Raw genomic sequence first — 27,957 nt, forward strand, 5'->3', positions numbered from 1 at the left:
GCCTACAACTTGGGCCCGAGCCCGAAGCCCGACCTAACAGAGGTTGAAATGCAGGGTGACTGAGTTCACTAGTGGTGCGGCTAGCGCCGGTGCCTGAGTTCGCCATTGCCGATGCTTGAGTTCACTGGTTCATGAGAATATGCAACAATGCATGAGAATGAGAACTGCGAGAGAGACAAGAGAGAGAGGAATGGTGGAGAGAGAGAGAAGATTCATCGCCGGAGAGAGAGGGGCGACTGAGTTCACTAGTGGCGCCGGTGCCTGAGTTCGCCGGTTCCTGAATCTTGAGAATATGTGAGTGCGTGCGAGTGAGAACTCTGAGAGAGAGAGAGAGAGAGAGGGCCGGGCTTTTGTGACAAATCCCAAGCCCGACCCGTAAAATAGTTGGGCTGTCAAGCCCACGGGCTAAAGTTCATGCGCAAGCCCGTCTGGGGGTCGGACCGGCCGGCCCGTCGGGCTACCCGACCCATGAACAGGTCTACTTACAGGTTGAACCTTTTAGGGAGAAAAGCCAGTCATTGTACATTTGTACCCTAGTTTTTTGAAGGGTTTTGTGTTTGAATAAGTGGGTGCACACAACACCTAGTGATGTAGGACCGGTTCAATTCTAGTCCTTAGGGAACGTTGAATGACCTTTGATCAGAAATTATGGCTGTTGATGGCTGTAATGGCTTCTTGAAGGAACAAGAAAGAAAATAGGAATAGAAAAAAGAGAGAAAATACCTGGAATCACTCATGGGGTGCCTAGAATCACTCTAGGGTATGGGAATCACTCACCATAATTAGCATAAGCAGAAGAAAACTCAATAAACTTCATTGCTTTTTTTTTTTTGTGTAAAACATCCATACATATTTATAGACTGTAAACTCATAATAATCCTAGGAATCAAACTGTTAGACTCATAGTCCTAGGATCGAACTGTTAGACTCAGTAATCCTAGTAGGACTCAAACTAAGCCATCATATCCTATTTCAATTCAAAGAAGACTCAAGAACTCTATCCCACTTATGCAATGACTCTGAAATTTTAAACATAAACAAATCATAAATAGACAATCAAACCCTATTATTGGACCCTACAGAAAAATTGTAAAAATGGCAAAATTATCTCCGGTGTCCAAAAAAATACAGAAGTACATAAAATTTCACAAAATTCCAATTTTGACACTTCAGATCCTGCATCACCTAGATATACATTTTGTTTATTCCCGTTAAACCAAGTACCACCTGAATTATCTTGGTAACTGTTTTATGAGTAAACAAAATACCACCTTTTTTATGAATAATTTTGTTTTTCTTTATTGATCTTCAAAAGAAAAAATGCTTGGTAATTGTCCATGCCTCGGGCTTTGTTTCTTGCAAGGAGTTGATATTCATAGGCCACTGTACAGTCGTCTGTTCCTGTTAAATTGGTTCTCTTTGTTAATATACTTGTTTTTTCCTAATTATAGAAAAATTGCTTTTTTCCCAGTTATTAATCTTTTCGTTTCATGTTTTACTGAATTTGGTGTTTCTTTCCTTAGGAACTATGGTGTGCCATTACATTTGATTCGAGAGCTTTATGAGACTTTTCGTAACTTCAAGGTCCGGGTTGCTGATTATATTCGGTACCGGAAAATTACTTCAAACATGAATGACCGCTTCCCTGATGCAACACCTGAAGAACTTAATGCGTGAGCCATTTACTTGATTTCCTCTTTAGGCCTGTACTTTTTAATTAGGTCACTACGTTAAGCATTGTAAAATAATTGTGATGGGTATGCAGGAGTGATGCAACCTGCATTATTTGTCGTGAGGAGATGATAACAGCCAAGAAGCTCATCTGTGGCCACCTTTTTCATGTGCATTGCCTTCGATCATGGTTGGAGCGGCAACAGACTTGCCCAACATGCAGAGCATTAGTTGTTCCACCCGAGAATGTGACAACCACAGCTGGAGGGCAACAGGGAATACACACTGAGGTTCATCAACAAGGTAAGCTTTTTATTCACTTTACTGGCTTGATTTCTTTGTCATACTTCTAATGACGTTGAGTTGTTCCATTACTATTTCTTCTTAACTGTGGCGGTTTATGGATAGATGGATGAGTTGATCATTTCTAGTTTTTAGTATTTAGGGATTAACAAATCAAATACTAGAAATGGATCCAACTTTCTTTCTAATAGCTTTACTTCTTTCCACTTTGACCAGAAACAGGAGCTGCTGGTACATCATCTCAGGGTTCAGCAGATGGTGTAGTGGATGATAACCTGAGGCAGCATTATGCTAGACTCCAAGCTGCTACTGCAGCTGCTTCAATCTATGAGAAATCTTATGTATATCCTTCTTCAAATGCTTTTGCTTGGTATGTTATATGTGCTATCATGGTCCTTTTTTTTAGTATGTGTGATTGCTATTAGTTAAACTTTAATGCTTATGAGTAAAAAATGATTTATGTACACTAAGTAGAAGCACACCTTACGTTTAGGCTAGTGGTTCTATCTAGAACTTCCCTTCCCTAATTACAAGTAGTTCGTTTTTTTTATCAGTAAATATGTGTTTTATTAAAATTCAGATTGTAAGCATTTTATACAATTTGATGATGGGACTGTTGATCCCTTTTCCTCACTCTATTCATCCCTCATTACAGTGTAGCCCAAAATAATTGCTGTCTCAATGCCCCTTGTTTTTCTAATCCATCAGCTAGCCCATTTGCACTTCTTCGGACCCATTTAAATTCAGCCTCAACCTCCTTGTCAATCTTCTCCACTTCCCTAATCACATGTTTAAACGTCCATGGGGTGTGGCTGCTATTTGTTGCCCATGGAATTACTACTTCTGAATCCTCTTTCACTTCAACATGTTTGCATCCTAGTTGTTTGACTAGCTTTAACCCTTGTAGTAATGCCAATAGTTCAGCCTTCAGCGAGTTTCTGTTGCCAATCGGTCCTGAGAATATACCCAATATCCTCTTGTCAGGGTTTCTTAATACTCCTCTTATTCCTGAGATGCCTGGATTTCCATATGAGCAAGGTTCAAAGTATCGATACAATATGAGTTTCGGCCGTATCGTATCGACACTTAGAAACGGCCGGAACTCTATTTTTTTTAGTTTTTTTTTTCAAATTTTGGTTTCTTGGGAAGCTTTAGCATGCTTTTTATTATTAAAAAAATTGGGGGTCCGAAACACCTGGAAACAGGCGTTTTGGATCGTATCGTTTTCAAAAGATACGATACAATATGCCCGATACGGGGCATGTCATATCGTTACTTTGAACCATGCATATGAGCACCCGTCAAAATTCAGCTTTACTTTATTGCCTTCAGGTGGTTTCCACTCTGGCCTTACTTTATCTCTTACTCTCGAAGATTGTGTTACTTCGAACCATGTTCTTAGAATATCTGTGACTGAGAAGACTTGAAAGCAGTCTGAGAGTTTTGCCCAATGAGCTACTTTCACCTCGATATTATCAATCACTTCCTCTACTGTTCTACTTTTTTCCAAGAAAATTCTGTTGTTTCTCTTCCCATATTACCCAACAAATTGCTGCCTTTGTTGCTTTCCACATTACCATCCCTCTTTTCTTTCTCTGTCTCAAGAAATCATGGTTGAAGAGTCCTGCCACATCTTTAGGGGGAGCCCACCTGCAGGCAAAGAGAGTACAAAAGAAATCCCAAATTCGATACACAAAAGAACAGGATATCATTAAATGAGAAAGGGTCTCACCACTTTCCTTACACAGTGAACACACATGAGGAGAAAGGCACATATATGGCCTTCTTTTCTGCAGCATATCACAAGTATTTACCTTACCAAGGAATACTTCCCAACAGAAAGCTTGGATCTTCAGGGGAATAGGCTTGCACCAGATTTCTTTCACAGGGAATGTCCCACCTAGAGGATTGGGGGAAGCAAGTACTTTGAAGAAAGAGGAGCAAGAAAAGAGGCCATCTGGAGAGCCTACCCAGATTCTTGAGTCTTCCAACGAAGTGTCCAGGTGGATCTGCCCTAAGAGGTTCAGCAAGCAGGTTAAGGATTCACACTTATTCTCCCTTAGTAATTACAAGTAGTTCTTTTACAACCATCACCAAAACATAGCCATATTGTCAGTGAATTTATTTGCTAACCTGTGAACTAGGGGTTCAACTTGGGCAAGCTCGGATTGAGCATTTGTTAAAAGTTGAATGGGCTCAGGCTTGATGCTGTCTAAATTCTTCTTCAAACAGGGTACCTGTGTTGCAAGTCGAAAAGGACTTGGGTGGAAGTAATAAGAAATGATTTAAGCATCTATAATTTAATGATGGATATGGCACTGAACAAATGGAATGGTGAAACAGGATTCATGTAGTTAACCCCATATTGTTGGGACAAGGCTTGGATGATGATGACAATGATGGTCGGTACCCTAGTTGCACCCGTACTTCAAACCCTAGGTTGATGGCTTGCTGTTAAGATTTTATCGTTTTTTTGAAAGGTGAGTATTTGTGTTAAAGATAGGGAGGGAGAGGAACACTTGCTGCTATACAAAAAGTTAGTCAGAGCTATCAGCTGAATCAAGAATAATACTATACCACTGATTCTATAAATGAATACTTTAAAACAAAAAACTCCATGTAAGCTCTTGATCAGAAAGTCATTTGATATTTGATTTTTTCCTTTCAGCTGCTCAATGGCCTGACTTGTCTCTAAAGATTCTGTTGTTTCTTTCTTGCCATAAGCACCTGCTGATTGCTCCTGTAATTATTCTTTAGAAGATAACACCTTTTCTGCTAAAACCTGTCATTGGCCACACCACCAACTGAGCCTGCAAGTCTTTTGGAGTCACCCATTGCACACCAAACAGCTTTGGACAGTGCGACTAACAGCTTTGGGCAACCTTACATTGAATTAGCAAATGGGAAGCAGTCTCTAGATGGCTCATGCACAGGCTGCATCTGTTTGCCAACTGAACACCCCTACTCTGCAGCTTGTCAAGGATAAGGATTCTATCCAGCACTGTGTTCACAGGAAAAAAAGATCACCCTGGATGTACCTTAGATCTCCAGATCCATCTCCACTCCACCTTCTCCCTTTCATCCTGCCAAAGATTAATAAAGCATGATTTTACTATGAAGCTTTCTTTCTGGCCCACCCTCCAGCGACTTTGATCTTCCTGCTCACCATTGGGCTGGGCTTTATTAATGGCTTCCATGAACGAAGCTAGCTCCTGTAACTCCCGATCATGGATGTTTCTTCTCAGTGTTGGGGTGCACACGATCTCCCTGCATTTGAAAGTAGCCACTGACCTTATCCTTCTCTTGGATTGTGATGCCAAACAGAGTTAGGGATGCTTCACACAGAGGGTCCCGACCACACCTAGTGTCCCTTCAAAAAAGGATATCATGGCCATTGCCTGGTCTGAAATGAATGTGTTTGGCGTAGCCATCAACTCATCCTTGGTCTTTTAAGATGTTAGCAACCCAGTTGCTATTTGAAAAAAAAATGTTGATGGCTTGCTGGCTCATTTATGTAGTGAATATCATTTTGTGTTGGGAAATTTATCTAGGACTGGATGTATCCTAGTAGAAAAGTTTGGACAACCTGTTTTGATATAAAAGCTGTTAAAGAAAGAAGAAAAGAAAGAGAAGAAAAGGTTTCAGCTGAGAAAAAGAGAGAAGAGAGAAGAGAATGGGAGAAACTCCGAATTAGGTCTGGCCGCCCTTTTCATTAGATTATATACTCGTAAATAAAAGAGAGTACAAAGACAAGTATGCCCTAAGTAAGTTGGCTACTTGTGAGAACTTAAAAACACTCTTAACTTGAAACATAAACTAATGGGCCTAAGGCCCAATAACTCCCTAACTATGCTATGTAAATAAAAAACGTTATATCAGCCCAAAACTCAACTATTCTCAATAGGATTTTTTTCAAGAATGTTGGGACATTATAAAGAATGGTCTTATATTTGAAGAGTTCTACAAGAGAGGGATTATTAACTTTGAAGCAAATGCTAATTTTGTGCCTCTCATTCCAAAGAGACACGGTGTGAATCATCCAAAGGACTTTTAGACCCATAATCCTTGTGGGAAGTCTCTACAAAGCAATTACAGGTCCTGTCCCTTAGAATCAAGATGGTCTTCTTTTTCCATAATCTTACAAAACCAAGGTGCCTTTGTTTAAGGCTGACAAGTAATTGATCAAATCCTTATTGCCAATAAATGCCTCCAAGACTTCAAGAGAAGAGGTAAGGAGGGGATGAGATTTATGGGATCTAGTGTTGAATGAATGTGGGCTTAGAATGCATTGGAGCAATTGGATAAAAGGGTGTCTCAAATCTTGTCAAATCTTGCCACTAGATTTTAATGAATGGTTCTACCAAGGATCTATTTCCGGCTAAGAAAGGACTCAGGAAGTGTGACCCTTTATCTCCTTTCTTGTTCACCTTGGTAGCTAAGTTCTTGGTGGTCTCATCTCTTGATCTAATAGTTGTGGTTTGATTAAAGGCTTAGAGTGGGTTATGAATGGTTGTTTTTTCTTGTCTGCAATTTCTGGATGATATTATCATCTGTTATGACTTGTGAGGATATTAGTCTTCATCAGTTGCATAACCTTCAAATCCTTGTGATTTGTGAGTTGTTTTGAACTTATCTCCAATTTAGGAGTCAACCTTGGGAAAAGCTGTTTGGTAGTGATAAACTTGAGTAAGGTTGAGGTTGGATACTATGCTAACATTTTGGGTTGTCTTATTTCTGAGTGGCTTTTGAATTATCTTGGGCTATCTTTGGGAGGAAACCCAAGGTTGATTAACTTTTGGAACCCTGTCCTGGAGAAATATATGAAGAAATTGGCTTCTTGGAAAAAGAACTATGTCTCTTTGGAAGGCAACATAACATTTATAAAACTCATCTTTGCAAATATTCTTGAGTATTTTTTATTTATCTTAAAAATTCCAGTCAAGGTGGCAAAAAGGTTGGAGAAAATAATGAGGGATTTCTTATGGGAGCTAGGAGAGTTGAAAAAGGATCATTTGATTAGTTGGAGCACTGTGAGCAAAAGCAAAGAGTGGGGGGGAGCTCACATCGTCTGTCCCTAGGGGACAAAAAATTTTCTGTCCCCACCAATGGAATGCTGCCACGCTGCCTTATTTTTGAAACTCTAATTTAACGGAGTCCGGATTTAAACGGTAGTCTGGACTCCGAAAAAATATTAAATTTTATTAACCCGCCTAATTCTCTTCCCTTTCGTACCTCTCATAAACTCCTCTTTTCTTCTACCCTCCTCACCACCACTACAACCAGTTGCCGCCTAATTCTCTTCCTCCTCTCCTTTCACCGATCTCTCCTCCTCTCTCTCTCTCTCATTCTTCTTTCTTCTCCATCGAGTATTAGGGTTTTCTTTCTTTGAGATCATCAGCAACCAGTTGGCCGGTTAGGAGCTATACCACTTTCTGGCGTGAAACTACTGCAACCAACTTTCATGTTCTATCTTTTTTGTTTTCCTGATAGGTTACTCTCTTCTTCCAGAGCTCGAGGACCCTTGGAGTTCAAATCCATGTGTCCTGTTGCAAACCCTAACTCTAGTTCATCCCTCTGCCCTTTCTACTTAGGGAACAAGCACCATTGCGTGCCAGAGATCTTCATTGAAACTCCGATTCATTCTTACTTTTGGTAGGGTCTCTTGCCTAGTGGGGTTGGTGACGTCCTTGTAGCTTTATTCTGGATTTCATTTTCTTAGTTATGAATTGATGGATTACATCTGTGCACCTACCGATCTAGATGAAAAGAAGGTAACCACTAAACCCTTTCGCATGTTTTCATGCGTGTGGGCATGGGACATCTGTTTAGTGAAAGTTTCATCTTCAGAATTCCCTGTAACAGTGAATGTTTCATAAATAAATATTAAAACGACCTTCTAGGAGAGTTCACAATAAATACTAAAAATTGATTCATATCTTATATGGAAAAAACAGTGTTTGTGGTGGTTATTTGGAGTTTATTGTTTATTAAATCTCATTATCATTGATAAGGACCAAAATTCTGGTTCAGGGCTTAGGGCTCTTGACCATAAATCTGAACTCTGAAGTAGGGTTGCTCTACTGATAATCTTAAGTCTAAAGCAGAGCAGGAGGAAGAGATACGGCCGAGGGGCTGCAGTGGTTGTAATGGCGATGAGGGAAGAAGAAAAGAAGAGTTTATGAGAGATATAGATGGGAGGACACTTGAGCGGGTTAATAAAATTTAGTGTTTTTTAGAATCCAGACTGCTGTTAACTCTAGACGCCGTGAAATTTGAATTTCAAAAATAAAAGGTGGCGTAGCAACATTTCATTGGCGGGGACAGACGATGTGAGCTCGGGGGGGGGGGGGGGGGGGGTTAAGGTTAGGCAAACTGAACCTTAGAAACCTTTCCTTGTTTGGTAAATGGTTTTGGTGGTTTCCTCTGGACACAAACAAATTATGGTGTGTTATATCTTGTTGGTGGTTTCCTTTTATTATCATGTCTCATTTATTTGTTTTTAGTTATGAGCCTGTTATTAGTGGGCTGGGCTGTAATTTTTAAGTTGTTATAAGGTGTTGTAACTGCTGCCGCCTTAGTAGGGGCAGATTTGTAATTGGACTGTTATTATTAGAAAGTAAAAGGAATAGTGTATCACATTGAACCCCACCATCTGTTTCTCTCAAATCCTCTCCTCTTCTCTCTTCTCTCTTCCTTCTTCTCTTTTCTATTCTTCTTCTGCTGATGCTGAAACTCATTTGTTCACTCACAGTTATCTAGTTTCTGTAATCTGAACCTGTTTAACTGATTGATAACTGTATGTGGTGACCAAAAGCATCCACAGAATCTCAAAAAATGGTTGAGAGGCTGGATTAGCCTCTATAACAACACTTGACTCTCTTTGGAAATCCATTTTTAATATCTTACTTTGTTTTTGTTCCACACAATAATTGGTATATCCTTTGGGGATAAAGGAAAAATCTGGGAAGACCTTTGGGTGGGGGAAATCCCATTGAATGATAAATATCTAACCTTCCACTCCCACTCTGTCAATAGAAACAAAACAATTTAAGGTTGTGCCTCATTTTCTGTATCAGGGATTTGTTGGGATCTTGGGTTGAGAAGTGGGTTAAGGTGAGGAGAAGCATCACTTGCCTCAGACCTTATTCAGTTTCTTGGTGATGCCATTCTTGATCCATCAATGTGGTTCTCAAACTCAAATGGAATTTTTATATCTACATCTTTCTTTCATTTGTTTTCCAGGTCTCATTCCCCCATTGTTTTTTGGCTATTGCTATCTTGAAAGGGTTGATTTCACTCAAAATTAAAGCGTTTTGTTGAGAGGTGGTTCATTCTAAAATCAATAATTTGTGAAATGCTACATAGAGGAAGACAGGGTTGTTGTTTTTTCCCTCCATATTTGCTTTCTATGTGGAGCAAGTGGTGAAACTACTTCCCATTTGCCTTTTACCTCCTGCATTTAGGAGTATGTTTTCTCACTGTTTGGTTGGTTTGGGGGGGGGGGTGGCTCTAGATGGTGTGGGCAGAATGTTTGAAGAATCTTTGATCATGCTTCCAATAAGGAGAGGAAAACTGCTATGGAGATGTTCTAGATCAGTAGTAATTTGGACAGTATGGGAAGAAAGGAATGTAAAAGTATTCAAGGAACAAGTTCATTCTAAGGAGGCCTTGGAAAATATTGTGATTAGAGTGGTTTATTGGGTTAAAACATTGCCAATATTTGTACCATTCTCAATGGAAGACATTGTGAGAGGTTAGAATAATATAACTAACTCAACATTAGTAAAGAGAACAGTTGCTCGGTTTTGGTGGTCTCCCAGGTTGAATAAACTGAAACTGAATTTTGATGGGTGTAGTATGGAAAATCCTTGAAGATAGGCATTTGTGAGGTGATTAGAGATGGGTATGGGATTAGTAAATACCATACTCAGGTATGATAGATCAAGGAGACTCTCTAAGAGCAGAATTAATAGCATTACATTTTGGCTTAAAGCTTGTTAGCCCTTCAAATTTCATAGATATTATGGTGGAAGGCGACACATCATAGTTGACAAGGCATCGCCTAGGCAACTAAGTGCCTGCCTAGGTGGCAAAAATGACAAGGCGTCTTATATAATATCATTTATATTGCTGTATCTTATCAATATGTGTGTTAATACATTTTATTATATGCTATATATATCATTTATACTCTGTTTTAATGTTTTACTATTGGAATTTAAAAGATCAAAGGGTTTTGAAGAGAGAAAAAGAAAGAGGAAAGAGAGAATAGAAATATAAAGAGGTTTTTTTTTTCTACTTTCTCTCTTTAATTAAATAAAACAGGAATTCCATCCTTGGTTTTTTCTATTTTACTTTGCATCTTAAATATTTATCTTATGAAGTTAATAACCTTCTTTAGCTGCTAATTGGTATGAAATTTCTCTATTAAATATTATAGTAGTATTATTTTTGAAAATAATGAAATCAATGTATGTAAAAGATTTTTATCTTTTGGATGGATGATTTTCCACGTTTTTACAGGAAACTTAATGTTCTTAATAAAGAGAATTGCTATTTTTTCAATTAATATACATGCTGAATGGCATATAAAACTAGGGAACTAGCCAAAAGTTAGTTCTTTATATTATAAAATTCTTCATCGCTTAGGTGTCGCCTGGGTGGATTAGGCAACTAGGCGCCCCAGTGTCGCCAAAAATCATCTAGACACCTTGCAAACTATGTGACACATGCATAACTCTGGACTGCTTATCATGTGACAATCCTGGCCCATTCAAATATAGAAATATGCTACGAGACATAAGAAAGATGGTAGAGGAACTAAGAGCTCAGGTTCAGCAGATACCAAGGGAGAGAACAAGTTGGCATATGCTATAGACAAACAAGGGCTGAACAAAACTCAAGGGGTAACTACTAGCGGGCAAGCTTACCAGTCTGTATGGATAAAAGGGTGTATTGGGGTTGGTAGCAGGGGTTGCCAGGTTGCATAGGGGTGCTTGGAACAATATTTGTACAATAAGCACATTATTTCCCATAAATCAATAATGTTACCGATCAAAAAAAAAATCAGCACTGTTTCATGTATTGTGCCCCAAATTAGGATTAGTATTGCATTCCGTGTGGTTGTTGTTGATACATTAACTAAGATAATGAAAACAAGTTTGGAGTTATCTTTTTATATAAATAAATAACTGAAACAATATTTAAAATGATAGTATTAACATAAACCGCCTTACACAATACTAACAAGTCCTATTTCTTTAATTAATTATAGCCTATTAAATGGGATAATTCAATATACATGTTTTCTATGTGAATCATACTAATATTTTAATCTATTGTTGTTGTGGATCTGTGGGTCAGTTTGAAGGTTATATTCCATTGTCTGTTTAGGTTGGTTGCTCAAAAGGATGAAATGATCTGTTTATATTGGCCATTGAATGATTTGTGTAGGATTAACTAACTTCTCATTCAAAATTGAGTATAGATTGCTTTGCTGATTCCTTATTTGGCTTTAAACAAGTAGCTTGCCTTGAGAATGTTTCATGGATTAAGGTGCAGTTACTTGTAACTTTTGCTTTTATGGATAAAGTGGTGTCTTATGCTGAGTTGTGTTTATCAAAGTATCCCATGTTTTTTTGGTCCCTGGGGCACAGCCAAAACCTGAATTGCATTGAAATGAATACCCAAAGTTCCGAAAAGTCCAGATTACACTCCATCCAACATTTACATGTATTGTTTTGTTTCATTAGACCTGACTGGGGATTTCTCATCTTGTTTCCTAGACATAGAATTTGGTTTTTTGTCTTTGTTTTATAGATTCTTGGGACTTTCATTACATAGAAGTGTGGCAATGTTTCACATTATATGTTGTGAAAAGATATTGCAGGACTCATGAAACCATTTTTTCTTTTCTGCTTACAAACAGGTACCCTGGATATTCTTTACTTCCCCTGACGTGTATGCCTTCGGCAAACTCCTGTACCATGGACTCAACTGGAGATAGAACTGCTTCTGGGGAACTGCAACAACAACAATTTGCAACCCCTGGTGGACAGTTAAATTTCACATATCCTCAGGTTCCACACTACCCATTCATCCCTTTCCAGGCGATTAGTACTAATTTTACAGGGCAGAGACTGGGAACTGATGTAAATGTAGAAGGTTGTCATCTGGAAGCTAGAGAAAGATTTATTCAGCACCAGATTGAGGTACACTGTTCCAGTGATCTATTGGCATTCTTGATCTCCCTTTCTGGTTCTGTTAAAAGTTGTGATTGATATTCTTGGTTCTTCTTTCTAAGTGCTTACAATTATGACTAAATCCCAAGATTCTGTTGGATCAGAATGGGTGTCATATGGCTTGTGCAGTGATGCAAAAATGATGCTTATGTCTGTAATGTTCTCTTTGAAACATGGACTCTTTAGTTACTGATTGTTTGGATTATCATATTCAATCTTGTATTCCCAATGGCCAAGGATCAGAAACTGAAACTCTAGGCGGGAAATTACACTTAATCTACTGCATAAGAACTACGCTGATTATGATTCTACTTATGCTACTCTCTTCTAGTATTTTTGAGGTTGTTTTCTATAACTTTTTTTTTTGAAATAGGTAAAGTATTTTATTGCATTAATATATGAGGAAAACATAACATCAGCCCATGTACAATGAGATCCTGTACAATGGGAATATACAAGGTTTGAAAACATGTGGTTATGCAAGGAAGTGGTGGAATGAGTGGAGGACTTGCCCCCTTTGGATTTAAAAACATGTGGTTACTCCATCCAGGGTTTACCAGTAGAGTAGGGGAGTGGTGGAATGAGTGTAACCCCTTGGTGGAATGGGAGGGGATGAGATTTCATAAGAAATTACAATTCCTGAAAACAAAGATTGAGGAGTGGAATATTTTGGAGTTTGGGAGGATAGAAGAAAGAAAGAGAGATTTGGTGGACCAACTTGAAAGCCTCGACTCTAAAGAAGAAAGGGGAAAACTTGGAGAGGAAGACAATGAATTAAGAAGGGGCTTGAGAAGCCTATTAGAGGATTGCCTTCATAAGGAGGAGATAAGTTGGAGGCAAAAATCTAGGTGTAAATGGTTGCAAGAGGGAGACATGAACACCAAGTACTTTCATTCTCTGGCAGATGGAAGAAAAAGGAGAAATTTCATTTCCAAATTGGTGGTGGATGGAATTGAGTTATCTCAACAAGAGGAGGTAGCCGGGGTATGTGTGGAACATTTTAAATCCATTCTAAGAAGGCCTGTAAATGGAAGGGTGTGGGTTGAAGGTCTGGACTGGGCAGATGTAGTGGGGGAGGGGATAATAGGAGGAGTTTGGAAAGGAACTTTGACTTGGAGGAGATTAAGGAGGCTGTGTTTTCTATGGACAAAACAAAAGCTCCAGGGCCAGATGGGTTCACAATGGCTTTTTATCAGGATTGTTGGGACATTTTGAAAGATGACTTTCTCATGGTTTTTGAGGAATTTCATAGGTCAGGAATTGTTAATCCGGGGGGTGAATTCCACTTTTGTAGCTTTGATTCCGAAAAAGAAAGAAGCTTTGCATCGAAGAGATTTCAGAACAATCAGTTTGGTAAATAGTCTGTACAAGATTATTGCAAAGGTGTTATCCTTGAGGCTGAAGCGGGTATTGCTAGACATAATTGAACAAAATCAAGGTGCCTTTGTAAGTGGAAGACAAATCACAGATCAAATCCTCATTGCCAATGAGAGTGTGGAGAATTTCAAGAAGGATAAAAAGAAGGGAGTGGTGTGTATGTTGGATTTGGAGAAGGCTTATGACATGGTGGATTGGGAATTCTTAAGGAAATTTATGATCAAAATGGGATTTGGGGCCAGATGGTGCAAATGGATCATGGGCTGTGTTCGGAATTGTCATTATTCAGTGCTAGTGAATAGGACAGTGGTAGATTTCTTCCCAGCCATTAGGGGTATAAGACAGGGAGACCCCTTATCTCCTTTTTTGTTTTTACTGGTTGCTAATGTTTTGGGGAAGTTGATCCACAGGGTAGACTCTAGGGGTCTCATTAGAGGTTTGAGGGTTGGAAGGGAGGACATCCCACTCACTCACTTACAGTTTGCTGATGATACGATCCTGTTTTGTGAAGGAGGTAATGTGAGCTTCATCAGGAACCTGAAACTGGTGATTCAGCTATTGGAGCATATGTCAAATTTGAAGGTGAACTTTGGGAAGAGTTGTGTAGTGGGGGTGAATCTGGAGGAGAGAGAGATAAGGGAGAGTGTAGAGGTACTAGGGTGGCCTTTGAACTATCTAGGGTTGCCCCTAGGTGATAATCCTAAGAGAGAGAGTTTCTGGAACCCGGTGGTGGAAAGATTTGAAAAAAGACTTGTCTCTTGGAAAGAGAATTATCAAGGCCACGTTAGCAAACTTACCCATTTATTTTCTTTTAGTGTTTAAGATTCCAGGGAAAGTTTGTAGTAGATTGGAGAGGTTGATGAGAGGTTTCCTTTGGGAGCCAGGAGAGGAGAAGAGGGACCACAAGGTTAGCTAGAAGGTGGTGACCAGAAGTAAAAACTATGGGGGTTTGGGGCTTGGGAACATTGGGATAAGGAATTCGGCCCTTTTGGGGAAATGGTTGTGGAGGTTCCCTCTAGAGCCGGAGAAGCTATGGGCTAGAATAGTGGCAAGCATACATGGGCTGGAGCAAGATGGATGGGATGCTAGAATCAGAGCAAGGACCACAAGCACTTCACCTTGGAAAGCCATTCATGATTTACTTCCAGTCTTCTCCCCTCATGTCAGGTATGATTTGAATTCAGGTAATTCCATAAAATTCTGGGAACATATTTGGGTGGGGAATGTTCCTCTTAAGGAACAGTTTCCTTCTTTGTATGCTCTTTCTGAATTTAAAAATGAGCCAGATTCTTCTTTTATCACCCCTTATTCTTCCAGTTCGGGGTTTGGGTGGAACTTGGGTCTGAGGAGGGCTGTGAGGGATTCAGACCTTGATAGTATTTCAAGCCTCTTTGAACTTCTTGATAATGTTTTCTTGGACCCTTCTAAGGTGGACTCTAGAATTTGGACCCCCACCTCCACGGGCTCTTTTCCTTGCGCTTCCTTCTTCAAAGTCCTTTTCCAGTCTACCAGTCCTACAACCTCCCCTTTCCCGGTTAGTGAGGTTTTTTGCAGACCGATTCTTCCTAGGGTTGGTAGTTTTTGTTGGGAAGCCTATTTGGAAAGATTCAACACTGGGGATTTGCTCCAAAAGAAGAGACCCAATACTTGTTTGTCACCTCATTGGTGTGTTCTTTGCAAAGCGGACAGGGAGACTGATTTTCACTTACTGGTGTCTTGCCAATTTGCAAAGTCAATCTGGGAGTGGGCTTTTTCTCTCTTTGGGTGTAGGTGGAACCCTCCATCAAACTTGCAGAGCCTATTTTCCCCTTTCTTTTTCAGGTGGCACATGAAAAGGGGAAGGACTATGTGGAGAGGTCTGAGGGCTGTGCAGTATGCTGGACATTATGGGAAGAAAGAAATACTAGGATCTTCTTTGAAAATGAGAGAGGGGCTGAAGAATTGAGGGCTGTGATCCACATAAGGGCAGTACAGTGGCTGAAATCACTAGAACTATTTATAGATTACACAGTGGAAGACATGTTGAGAAAGTGGGGCGAGATTGCAAACTGCACTCAGGTCAAACCAATTATAAGGGTGTCCTGGACTCCCCCACCTGCTGGCTTCTTAAAGTTAAATTTTGATGGGAGTTGTAGGGGGAATCTGGGACAATCAGGGATTGGAGGTGTTTTTAGGGATGAGAGCGGGGTCATTTATGCCCTGTTCTCAGGCCCAATTGGTGTGGGGGATTCCCTCAGAGCTGAGATTTTGGCAGTTATGAAAGGAGTTCAGAAAGCCAAGGAGATGAATGTCAGGAAACTCATAATTGAAGGGGACTCAGAGGTGGTGATAGGGTGGCTGATTAAAGATGACTGCGGTTTATGGAACTACAGAAATGAGAAGAGGAAATTCAGGTGGCTGGTGCGGGAGATGGAAATCAGGATGAGTTGGGTTAAGAGATCAGCTAACTCTTTAGCTGATGGATTAGCTAAACAAGGGATAGAAAGGGAGGCAATATTTTGGGCTAAGCTGTAACTTAATTGTTTCTTTTACTCTTTTTCTCTCTTTGGAGGGTTTAAATTGTTTTCGGAAGATAAGAGTTCTTGTCTTCCTTGCTGTAAATATTTTGGTATTTCAATGAATTGAATGAATCTGTTATTCATCAATATATATATATATATATATATATATATATATATATACAAAAAATGTCAACAAAAGATAGGTCCAGCTTGCAAAAAAGAGAAAAGCTGGGCACCCCTGAATGTCTTTTGTACACTTAAACAAGAATACAAAGTACCTACAACCTTTCTTTTTACTGAAACCATATCAGAAAAATTGTTGTAAAAAAATCGGCTATTCCTTACCTTCCAGATGGCCCATTGGATGGAAGATGGGAAGATCCTCCAAAGCAATTTGCCCTTAGTGTTCAGTGCTCTTGAGGGACCACCGTTGCAGAAGTTGAAGATCTGATTCAGATAAGCAAGACTGAACCCCAAAACAGGAGAAAGCCATTTCTCACAGATGGGAAGAAAAACTGCAATGAAGGAAAAGATGGATGGAGGATTCAGGAGTTCCATTGCACAGGGGCATAGGATGTTCGAAAGAAGCATCCCCCTTCTAAGCAGCCGATCAGTGGTTAGACATTTACCCAACACTGCAGTCCAAACCAGGAAGGAAACCTTGGAAGGAGCATGGGAATTCCAGATCAAGGCCCAAGGGAAATCATTGTCCTCACACGACATCAGTCTGTTGTAGAAGGACTGAGAGGAAAACTTGCCTGTGGAGCTCCATGACCAGATTCTTTTATCTTCAGATAGAGGATTAGGCTGGGTGCTTAGAACTAGACATAACAACTCAGTCAAAGGGCTGATTTCCCAATCATTGGGATTTCTTCGAAAGGTGGGACCCCAAACAACCTCCCCATTCAGAGTCAAAGCAGTTTTCAACACAGCATCTTTATCAAGTGCAATCTCAACAGAAGGAAATCTTTAGACACTTCATCGACAAAGTCAAAAACTCTCCCTGTATTTTTGGGATGCATCCAGGAGTCTCCTGTCAGAGATGGTCAATAATGGAGAACATGAAGTTTTAACTTTTAATATACCCAAGACACCCTTGAGTAATTTCTGTTTGGTCTCTATTTAGTCCACCCCTCCTAAGACTTCAGATAGCTGGGACCAACATTGGGTAATGACCTTATTAGAAATTCCAAAATGCCATTAAGGTTTGATAAAGGAATCTGTCAACAATCCATGCAATGTAGCAAATAACTATACACTATTAATGCACACCTCCCTCAGGGGTATTGGTCATTGTAAGCAAGACCAAAATGTATCTGAAGTGAAATGCATATGGTCTAGACATGCACAGTGGCCAATGCCATTATTAGGCTTGAATAGTTTTGACACAAATGCAATCCATTGAAATAAGGTGTATCACTACTATGAGAAAATTGTAAATTCCACTTGTCTCGAAGTGAACTCAAGCATTTATGGAGGTAGGTAGAAGCCGCTTCTGTTCCTTTTTGAATCTTGTTCAAGAAAGCACAATTTGAGCTATTTTCTGGTACAACCTTGACCCAGCCTTATGCCCAACATCCCCAACCCTTTTTTTCCAAGGAACCTTGACAAAACAAAGTAGAAAGAGGATCATTTGGTTAAGTGGGAAGTAGTGTTAGAAGCAAAAATCAAGGAGGGTTGGTATAGGGAATGTATGAAAGAAGAGCATGGCCTTATTAGGAAAATGGTTGTGGTTGCCGAGACTACCTGAGAGGGACAAGTTATAGCACAAATGGTGGTTAGCATTCATTGGCTGATGGACAATCGATGGGTTGCTGTCTTATCTGCTAGAGCTATATGAGCCTCTCCTTACTTAGAAGACAAGTCATAGTATCCTACTGGTCTTCCTCAATTGTATCAAATATGATATTTGATCTAGTAATATTATCAGCTTTTGGGAACATGCTTGGGCAGGGGAATGTCCTTCAAAAGATCAATTTCCCACCTTATTCTCACTATCCAGTATCCACTCTCAAAGGGACCTACTTCTAAGTTTGCTGTCCCTCTTCTTCACTCAATGGCTTTGATTGGAAATTGGAATTTAGGCTTTAAAAGGGGTATTAGGGATTTAGAACTTCCTAGTGTATTTAGTCTTCTACATGTTCTAGAAGGAGAGTTCCTAGATCCTCTTCAGTTTAATGGTCGTATTTGGACTTCTAATCCCTTGGGTTCCTTTTCATGCGCTTCTTTCTTCAAGGTCCTATCTTCTCCCCCCTTCCTTTTGTGGCCATTCCCTGTGAAAGAGGTTTGGAGCTGGCCAATCCTTCTTAAAATTGGTGCATTTTGTTGGGAGGTTTTCCATGAGAAAATTAATACTTTTGATTTGATACAGAAGAGGAGGCCTAATTATAGCTTATTCCTTAATTGGTGTATTCTTTGCAAAGCTAATGGTGGGACTTGCTAATCTTTTGTCCATTTGTATTTGGAAATGGTTTTTTTCTTCATTTGGGTGTAAGTGGACGCTTACATCAAGCATGACTAGCTTGTTCTATCATCAACCTTTGTTTGGTGAAAGAAAATGGGAAGAATCATGTGGAGATGCACTAGGGTAGCACTCATTTGGACAATTTAGGAAGAGGGGAATGCAAGAATCTTTAGGCTATGTTTGGTTTGAATGAAGGGAAAGGAAGAGAAAGATAGGAAAACCTGTGCAAACCTTGTATAGGTTTATCTACCTTTCCTTTCCTTTCTCTACCTTTTCTTTCAAACCAAACAGAGCATTAAGGAACTGGAGAGAAGGAAGCAATAATTGAATGCATTATAGTTAGGGTGGCCATGGCTCATTGGATCAAATCATTGGAAGCCTTTTCTTTCAATAGATGATATAATTGGAAAGTGGAATTTGTAGGAACATCTTCAGGAAAAATTGTCTCACAACAATTGGGTGCCACTGGAAAGGAGATTCATAAGGCTTAACTTCAATGACAGCAGTATGGGGAACTGAGGCCTGAGGGCCTTCAGGGGTGGGAGGTTTTCTTAGGAATGAAGAGGGTCATGCTGTTATGTTTTCGGGCCTGATTTTTTTTTATCAGTAAACATGTATTTTATTAAATTTCAGATTGTAAACAGTTTATACAACTTGGTGATGGGACTGTTGATCCCTTCAATCACTGTATTTTATCCCTCATTACAGTGCAGCCCAAAATAGTTGCTGTCTCAATGCCCCTTGTTTTGCTAAAGCATCAGCTAGCCCATTTGCACTTCTTCGGACCCATTTAAATTCAGTCTCAACCTCCTTTGCAATCTTTTCCACTTCCTTAATCACTTGTTTAAACGTCCACGGGGTATGGCTACTGTTTGCTGCCCAGGAAATTACTACTTTTGAGTCCCTTCCACCTCAATATGCCTGTATCCTAACTGTTTGGTTAACTTTAACCCTTGCAGTAATGCCAAAAGTTCAGCCTTCAGTGAGTTTCCGGTGTCAATCGGTCCTGAAAACAGACCCAATATCCTCCTTTCAGAATTTCTGAATACTCCTACTCCTGAAATGCCCGGATTTCCAAAGGAGCTCCCATCAAAATTTCAGGCCTGATTTGTTAGGATATTCTCTAAGGGTAGAGATGATGGCTGTTTTGGAGGGTGTGCAGCGGGCAAGATACATGAAGCTGAGTGGATAAATCATTAAAGGTGACCATGGTTCAAGTATTGATATGTAGTGGTTTTTGAGATAGGTGATATGCTATATAAAAGAATTAGTGACATCTGTTACTTTTAAATAATAATAACAGGTATGTGTTAACCATGACAAAAGGGGTGTGGAGTGAAAATAATGGGTAGAGAATTGGTATCTTTAATGGCTTGAAACTGAAATTTTCAGTACTGAGCGTATTGATTCTTTGAACCATGAAGGTGGTTCAAAGGTTGTGATAGGGTGGTTGTTGAATAACAAGACATCTATGTGGACCTATAAAAATGATATCAAGAATTGTATCGCTGACTAACAACACTCAAGTAAAAATCCAATGGGCACAAGTTCTGCTGACTACATAGCAGATGCATTAGCAAAACAAGGGGTGGTTAGGAATCAATTATTTCAGGCTCAAGTGTAAGGCAAATGTAAGGGGAGAGGTAGAAGTGACTATCCTCCATAAAGGGTGTATGTAAACTTTGTACATTACTACATTGTACTGTTCACAATTTGTTCAGTTGGAGGAAAACTGACTTTTGGGCTAGAGAATTTGGATATGGATCGAATGCCTTCTCCATTAACTTCTTGACTGTTGGTTAAATACAAGGAACCCATGGAGAACATGATTAATTAACTTAAAACTCCTACCTTTCTCAACTACTATATGATTCAATACAAGAAACCTATGAAAAAAGAATATATATATATATATATATATATATATATATATATATATATATATATTCTAAAACCCAGATAAGATTCTTGAAATTAAAAAAATTTCTGAAAACCCATGTAGTTAATTTTAAAAAGAGCGACTTGAAAATTTCCATTTTCCTATTTAGTTAAGATACTACAGAGAAACTACTGAAACCCATTTTAGATTTTGACTGGAACATGAGTGGGGTGAGGAGATGTAGACAAGGATGTTTTGGAAGAAGAAATAAGGATTTGATTTCTGATTATTCATCTTTTCCTTTTCTCCTTCATTGTCCTTGTCCTCTTCTGAAGGGAGTCGCTTCTTGCCTGGATTGCATGCTTAGCCCTTGACTTGACAAGATCAAAGAATGTGGCATGGGAAAAAACATTTGCACATCCTTTTTTGCATCTGTTTGTTCGTAACTATGATTTGCATCCTAATTGATACAGAAATTTGCCCTCATTTGTCTTATTTGCACTCACTGGCTGTGCAAATATAGCATGCAAGAAACTGATGCAAAATTTGCACCACCTTTCTCCTACCTCAGTTCTGTCTCACATAAAGCGGGGACCACATCATCTTGCTTCCTACATCACTCCCACAAATAATTCTCCTACCTCCATTCTCTTTCATATAAACTATGAATTGGGGACTGCTTAATTTTACTTTTCACAAACAAATAAGATGGTCAAATCTGAAGCAAAAGCAAATCAGAACTTATTCTCTACCTGTTTGCACTCCCATACATTTAAACCATTGCAAATGAGATTCATACTGAATGGACTTAAGCATCTAGAATGAAATTCACACTCCCATACATTTACACCATAATTTAACGCATCTAGAGTGGACTTAGTTATGTAGTAAAACTTCAATTCATTAGTAACCCCCTGGTTCCTTCGCTCCATGTAAACCCTAAACAACCTGCAACATAGTCAATTTTAACCTACCACCTATGAGCTGTGATGATTTTGTTCTGTATATTTCTTTCATAGGGAGATTCTTGGTATTTGGAACATCTTGTAATATATAAAATATGATGTAATATTACATAAGAAATCCCTTGTAGGAGTTCCATGCTCGTTGAAGGTATTCCTGCTTGAACTCCTCCCTATCTATGGGGTTTAAGAGTGTTTCTATGTGCTTGATTAACATAGATTAGAATTTTGGATTTAATTCAACTCAGTATTAGAAAGATCCAGATGGATTTGGGACAATTAACTTAACACTTTCCACTGTAAATCATAGTTCAACTGATGTTTTATTTTGCTTCATGATTTGGTCTCTATCTATGGAACGTTTTTTCCTCACTTATATGGACATCCACTGTATGACTAGTGAGCAATTGATTCAATTGTGATATTTTTTGTTAAGTAATCGTGCCCCTGTTTTATTTATTATTTTTGTTCCCCTTCCTTTTCCAGATTCTGCAAAGCCAGCTGCAGCTTTTACGACAACAGAAACCAGGGGAAACCATGAAAATGAGTTCCACTGCTTCAGATAGTAAGGGTAAGACCAGTGCATCTCCATCCTCATCTTCGTCCATTTCAGACTGTGGCTGTCATGGTGAGGTTGAAGAGGTGGAGAAACAATGAAGTACTAACTTTCATGCTAATTGCAACTTGCAAAATATAATGCAATGGATATAGAAAATGCAGGGCTCCCTCTTTTTTTTTTTCTTGTTTTGTTTTTAGTTTTGCCTTATGTTTTTCTTTATATTGTTCAAATCAGTTTTGTTTGATAAACTATACTATTGTAGGTAACCCCTTTATTAAATGACTGTAAGTGTACATGCCTTCAGAGTTTCAGATTTGCTGGTTGTTATTACTGCCAGTAGTGTTCTTACAGGCTAACCATCAGATAAAGTTAATCTGACAAACCTTGATGTCTTGTGTTTGGTCTACTGTCCACACAGATGCTCTCTCATGTTGTGTTTAATGTTAACTACTTTTTTTCCTTTTGATCAAGTGTTGTAAGTTGGTACAAGAACAATTGGAGATGATATGTTCATCAATTACAAGGTAGCAAATACGCTTTTTTTTTTCTCGTTCCTTCCAGTAATTTGACCCACTCGAATAATCTTCAACAGAAAAGCATTTGGCAATTGTTTGTTGATGATAAATTAAGCTTCTAGCTGCAGAATAGGACTAGTAGTAGGGGGTTTTAAAATCGGTAAGCTTGGACATGGATACATATCATATCATATGCCTTTGAATATATATACATGTTACGATACACATGGATACAGTGGAAAATTATGGATATATCATATACTTTGGAAACATTGGATATGGATATATATTACGATATACTTTAAATATACATGGAGTCCGTGGAAAACCATTGACACTCTTTGATGCATTGGACTATTGGAGGGATTTTTACAAATCTCGCAAATATATTAATAAATATAATGATGAATAAGGTGCGAAGACATAAGAAATACACACTTCAATGGTTTTTGAAGAAATATATTAAAATCAACAATAGCATCATCTAAAACATGTAGATATCTGACTTCAAAAAAATAAAATAAAAAACAGGTAGATATCTTACAACTTTATTAATAATGCATCAAACAATGTTTGAGTTTCCAATCTGCTAAAAATTCATTTCAAGACACATTGAATTGTTGTTAGGTCAATGAGCTTGGTTGATCATTGATAAATCCATCATATAATGCTTTTTACCAAGATTCAAATGTATCAAATATTTTTTTTTTTTAATTTTCCGATATTTCCTAAAAATTAAGAAAAAAAACATAAATTATTGTTATATCAACGAGTTTAATAGGTCATTGATCAAATTCACTCTTGTATTTACATAGATGCAATTGTGACCCATTTCATTTGCATTCTTCCTTTAAAACCTATTTATATTGAATTCTTTATATCAACGAGTTTAATAGGTCATTGATCAAATTCACTCTTGTATTTACATAGATGCAATTGTGACCCATTTCATTTGCATTCTTCCTTTAAAACCTATTTATATTGAATTCTTTACATTATAGTTAGCACCAATACTCTCAATACGAAAAAAAGTACATATTGAGCTTTGATAAGATGCAACTCTGTTTTTTTTTTTTTTTTTTGCCTATTTGTCAGGGATTATCTTGTAGTTGTAACCTCTTTTATTGGTTAAGGCCAATGAAATAGCTCAACTCCAAGGTGTATGGGAGAGGTCAAAAACTGATATATCATATGATACACATCGCTAAACTATTTTAAACCTAGCTTTACATATGAGTTTTTTTTTTTTTTTTTGGACTTTGACAAGGGGGAAGTTGGTTAATAGGATTTTGGTTCCTATTGATCAAGATACACATGTTCTTTTTTTTTTCAGATTTATGTAGGGTCTATGGAAAATTTATTTTTCATGGGCAAGTGATACCAAAGATTAAAGTATCGGCATCGGATATCGTATTGGACAACTTGAATATGGGTATGTTCTGGAAATGCATGGATATAGACGAAAAATATGAAAAAGCTTGGATATGCTAAGGAAATACATATAAATTTCATAAATACATTAATAATACTAAATTTAAAGTTAAATAGTAATGCTCACAAATAATGTATAAATACATAGAAAATGTATATGACAAAATATATTAAAATTAATATAATAGGATGCATAGATATCATACAAATTTATTTATAATGCATCAATGAAGATTTCAAAACACAAAACATATGCACCTATATATTTTAATTATTATATCAATTATTTTTTATTTTTCTATTTTATTTTTGTACATTAACGAAAGAGTCAGCCAAATATTAAATTATCTAATGTTACTTAAAATATATCAAAAGATACACAAATGTAGATTGTTAGGTTTGATACATATCATATGCAAATTCATCATTTTTAATTACTAAAATTATTATTCCATTATAATATTTTTATTTCTATAAATTTTTTAAAATAAGAAATCATTTTTTGATATAAATGTGGATTGTTAGGTTTGATAGATTCAATTTAATATTATATTCTTGAATATTTTGTAAATAATAAATATATTATTTAATGTAAATTAAAATATTAACTATTAATTTAATATATAATTTGTAAGATACACACCATGTACAAATTTGTAAATTTTAAGTACTAAAATAATTATTCTTTTATTAATATTTTATTTGTATAAATTTCTTGAGATTCAAATAATCTTTTGAGATAAATGTAGATTTGATAAATTATTTATTCTATTATTTTATAAAATACTAATTTTGAATATTATTCTTTTTAATTTTTAGGTGGAGTTGTAAAACATAAATATGTATTGTTTATTAGGATTTCATTTAGAGAATGAAATTAATAAAAGTTATTTTATTTCATTTCTTATTCCAAGTAACTAAGTGGCTTAGTTGGTTTAAGAGTTTAAGTTGTAAACTAAGTATGCTAATTGATTTGGGTTTGAATCACCTTATTATTTTTAATAGAAATCTGCATGGGTGCATAAGGCGTATCATTGTGTAGATACAGACCGAAATGCACTTGTATTAGCCGGATATGCAACAGGATATGCCTCGACGTAGGGTATCCCATACAGGTTATTATCGATACCGATACCATATGCCTTGTATTTGGATCGATATTTTGATTTAACGTACAAATTGCTAACTTTCATTGACATTTTTGAATGTTGCTAAAACCTCCCCTGAAGTTTGATAATTGCAATCACCTTTCTTGAACTTTTTGACACAGTTGCAAGTAGACCCCCTTTGTTAGAATCCTATAGAAAAAGACAAAAAAATGTCAAAATATCCATGCAATTACTATTGAGGCTGATTTCTACATAAAAAAAAAACAATACAAACTTTATAAACAACAAAAGAAAGAGAATTTAAAGTTGCAGTTTTACCTTTGAATGGTTGATATGAAGGACAAATTTGGAAAGTAAATCTATTTCAGAAAAAGAGATTGGAAGGGCTTGGGCTAGCTAATCATATGGGGAGAACATTTAGAATGTTGCTGAAACCTCCCTAAAGTTTGATAATTGCAATCACCTCCCTTGAACTTTTTGACATAGTTGCAATTAGTTTCATGCCTCTTCTTTTCAAGGGATTTTAATAAAGGGGATCTACTTATAACTATGTTAGAAAGTTTAGGGGAGGTGATTGTGATTACCAAACTTTAGGGGAGGTTTCAACAATTTACCTCAACAAATATTTAAATTGCATTATAGTCTAACTCTTTTTATATCAACATGATAATATTAGTTATCTTTCAAACTTTAAAACATATAAAAAATTAAAACTTTCTATTTTTTTTACCATTTTTTAAAATCCTAATTGTTCATATATTATAATTTATAGTTTATCTAAATTATTTGGATATTTCTTCATTTTCTTAAAAAGTAAATGCGAATATAATATGCTATGCATCAGTGTACTGGCTAAGGTGCTATGATGTCGGAAAGACATCATACAAGAAAAAAGTAAATACGAATGCAATCAACTTTCTAATTATTTCTTTTTTTTTTTCTCAAACCAAATAACCTAAAGGGGAAATAAATAAGAGGTTGAACTAGGACTGGAAAATTTGACCCCAACCCACTTGATCCACCCAAACCACCCACTCATACCCATCCAATTCAATAGTGGATCAAGATGGGTCAAATGACCCATAAGGGTCAGGGTCGATTGGGTCAAGGGCCTTGACCCTCTCTTTAGTAAAATTAGGTTATTCTCCCGAAATTCTCTCTCTCTCTCATTTCACCGATCATCTCTCTCATTTCTCCGATCAACTATCTCTGTCTCTCACTCAAATCTTTCGGTTATCGTAGTGTCTCTTTTCTCTCTCTCTCTCTCGCTTCGCTCAGATCTATCGTAGGCAGATGCCGCACCGCCCCTTTCTCGTTCAGATCGCCGCAGCACCACCACTCTCCCTCTCTCTCGCTTCATTTTCAGATCATCGGTAGGTGGATGCCGCACCACCCCTCTGTCGCACTCGGATCTACCGTAGGTGGATGCCGCGCCGCCCCTTTCTCGCTCAAATCGTCGTAGCACCACCACTCTCCCTCTCTCTCGCTTCATTTTCAGATCTTCGGTAGGTGGATGCCGCACCACTCCTCTGTCGCACTCAGATCTTGAAGCTCGCCGCCACACCACCACCCTCTCTTGCTGACTCAGATCTACCTTTGAAGGTTGTCGTCGCACCACCACTCTCACTCTCTTGCTGACTTAGATCTCCGGTTCGAAGATTTGAAAGAATGAAGAGTCGAAGACTATCATCAGAAATTTCAACGATTTTTTGTGTTTTGAAATATTTGTAATGTCTTGTAAATACTTGCAACTTGAAATGTAAATCCCATCAAGGTGCTACAAATTTATGCGAAAATATTTTTGTAAATTTTTATCTCTAAAATATTTTTTGAAAATTTGCTTCAATATTCGATGGATGCATTGTCCATTTTTGCTTGATTTTTTTTGAAAAATTTTATCATTTTATTAGTTTGTCTACAATTTTTTACTTTTCTTCTATAATATATAATTTTTGAATTTTATCATTTTATGTATTTTTGCAATTTCTGCTTTTATCCCATCTTTATATTTATCTAATTTTTAGTCTTTTTTTAGTGTTTTGCTATCATTTCCATTGTTTTTATAATTCATTTTTTTTGCATTTTCTATTTTCTACAATCTATACATTTTCTGTAATTTTTGTTATTTATTTGCAGTTTCTTTGTTTTTCTATAATTTTTGTTGTTTTCTATAATTTTATTTTCTGATTTTTTTTTTTATTTTATGCAATTTCTGCAGTTTATATAATTTAATTTTTTTTTTGTTTTTGAGATTTTCGTTATGTTTGCAATTCTATAATTTTCGATTCTTTTGCAATTTCTTTGTATTTATATATTTTATATATGGAAATATTTTTGAACTTGTTTTCCTTTTTCATGTTTTTTAGTTAAAAACACATGTGTATATTTTAATTTTTTCTGTAATTCTATTCACATTTTTGCATTTTTTGAATTTTCTTACAACTTTCTCATATTTTTCTGCAATTTTCAATGTTTTTTACATGGAATATTTTTTACATTTTTTGTATTTTTATAAATTTTTATTTTTTTATTTATTTGAAAAAAAATGAATTTTTTTATTTTTTATGCAATTAACACAGATAAAAATTAAAAGGTTAAAGTTTTGCTTTGAATTAGTGGGTCAAATGGATGGGTTAGAGTGGTGGGTAAGGATGGGAGTGGGTTGTGACCCACTAATATGAGTGGGAAATGGATTAATGGGTCAATATGGGTGATTGATACTCAACGCTCACCCAATCCAACCCAACCCAACCCAACCCAATCCACCCTTTGCCACCCCGAACTAATAACTTATTACTTTGTCTCTTTTAATGAATAACTAAATTAAATAGTAAAATATCTGAAGGTATCACAATTCACAAAGAATCCAACTTCAGCTTTAACCATTAAAAAACGAGTTCACAACCTTCTTAAATTCTTAATAACTATAAGATACAAGGACAAAA

At 37.2% G+C, this 27,957-nt stretch overlaps 1 protein-coding gene across 5 annotated transcripts in view; it reads left to right on the top strand.

The window, feature by feature from the left end:
* The window catches only part of LOC104587248 (ERAD-associated E3 ubiquitin-protein ligase HRD1B-like), a 35,082-nt gene extending 12,814 nt beyond the window's left edge, over nt 1-22,268 (top strand). For all 5 annotated transcript variants that reach the window (XM_010244782.2, XM_010244783.3, XM_088895388.1 and 2 more), the window contains exons 4-8: nt 1,524-1,673; nt 1,766-1,974; nt 2,191-2,344; nt 11,903-12,185; nt 21,885-22,268. In XM_010244782.2, coding sequence (XP_010243084.1) covers nt 1,524-1,673; nt 1,766-1,974; nt 2,191-2,344; nt 11,903-12,185; nt 21,885-22,055 — 967 coding nt within the window. In that variant the 3' untranslated portion in view covers nt 22,056-22,268. The remainder of the gene's footprint in view (nt 1-1,523; nt 1,674-1,765; nt 1,975-2,190; nt 2,345-11,902; nt 12,186-21,884) is intronic.
* The last annotated feature ends 5,689 nt before the right edge of the window (nt 22,269-27,957 follow it).

This window comes from Nelumbo nucifera, chromosome 1, assembly GCF_055504915.1.
Source record: "Nelumbo nucifera cultivar China Antique chromosome 1, China Antique-T2T, whole genome shotgun sequence".
NCBI lineage: Eukaryota > Viridiplantae > Streptophyta > Magnoliopsida > Proteales > Nelumbonaceae > Nelumbo > Nelumbo nucifera.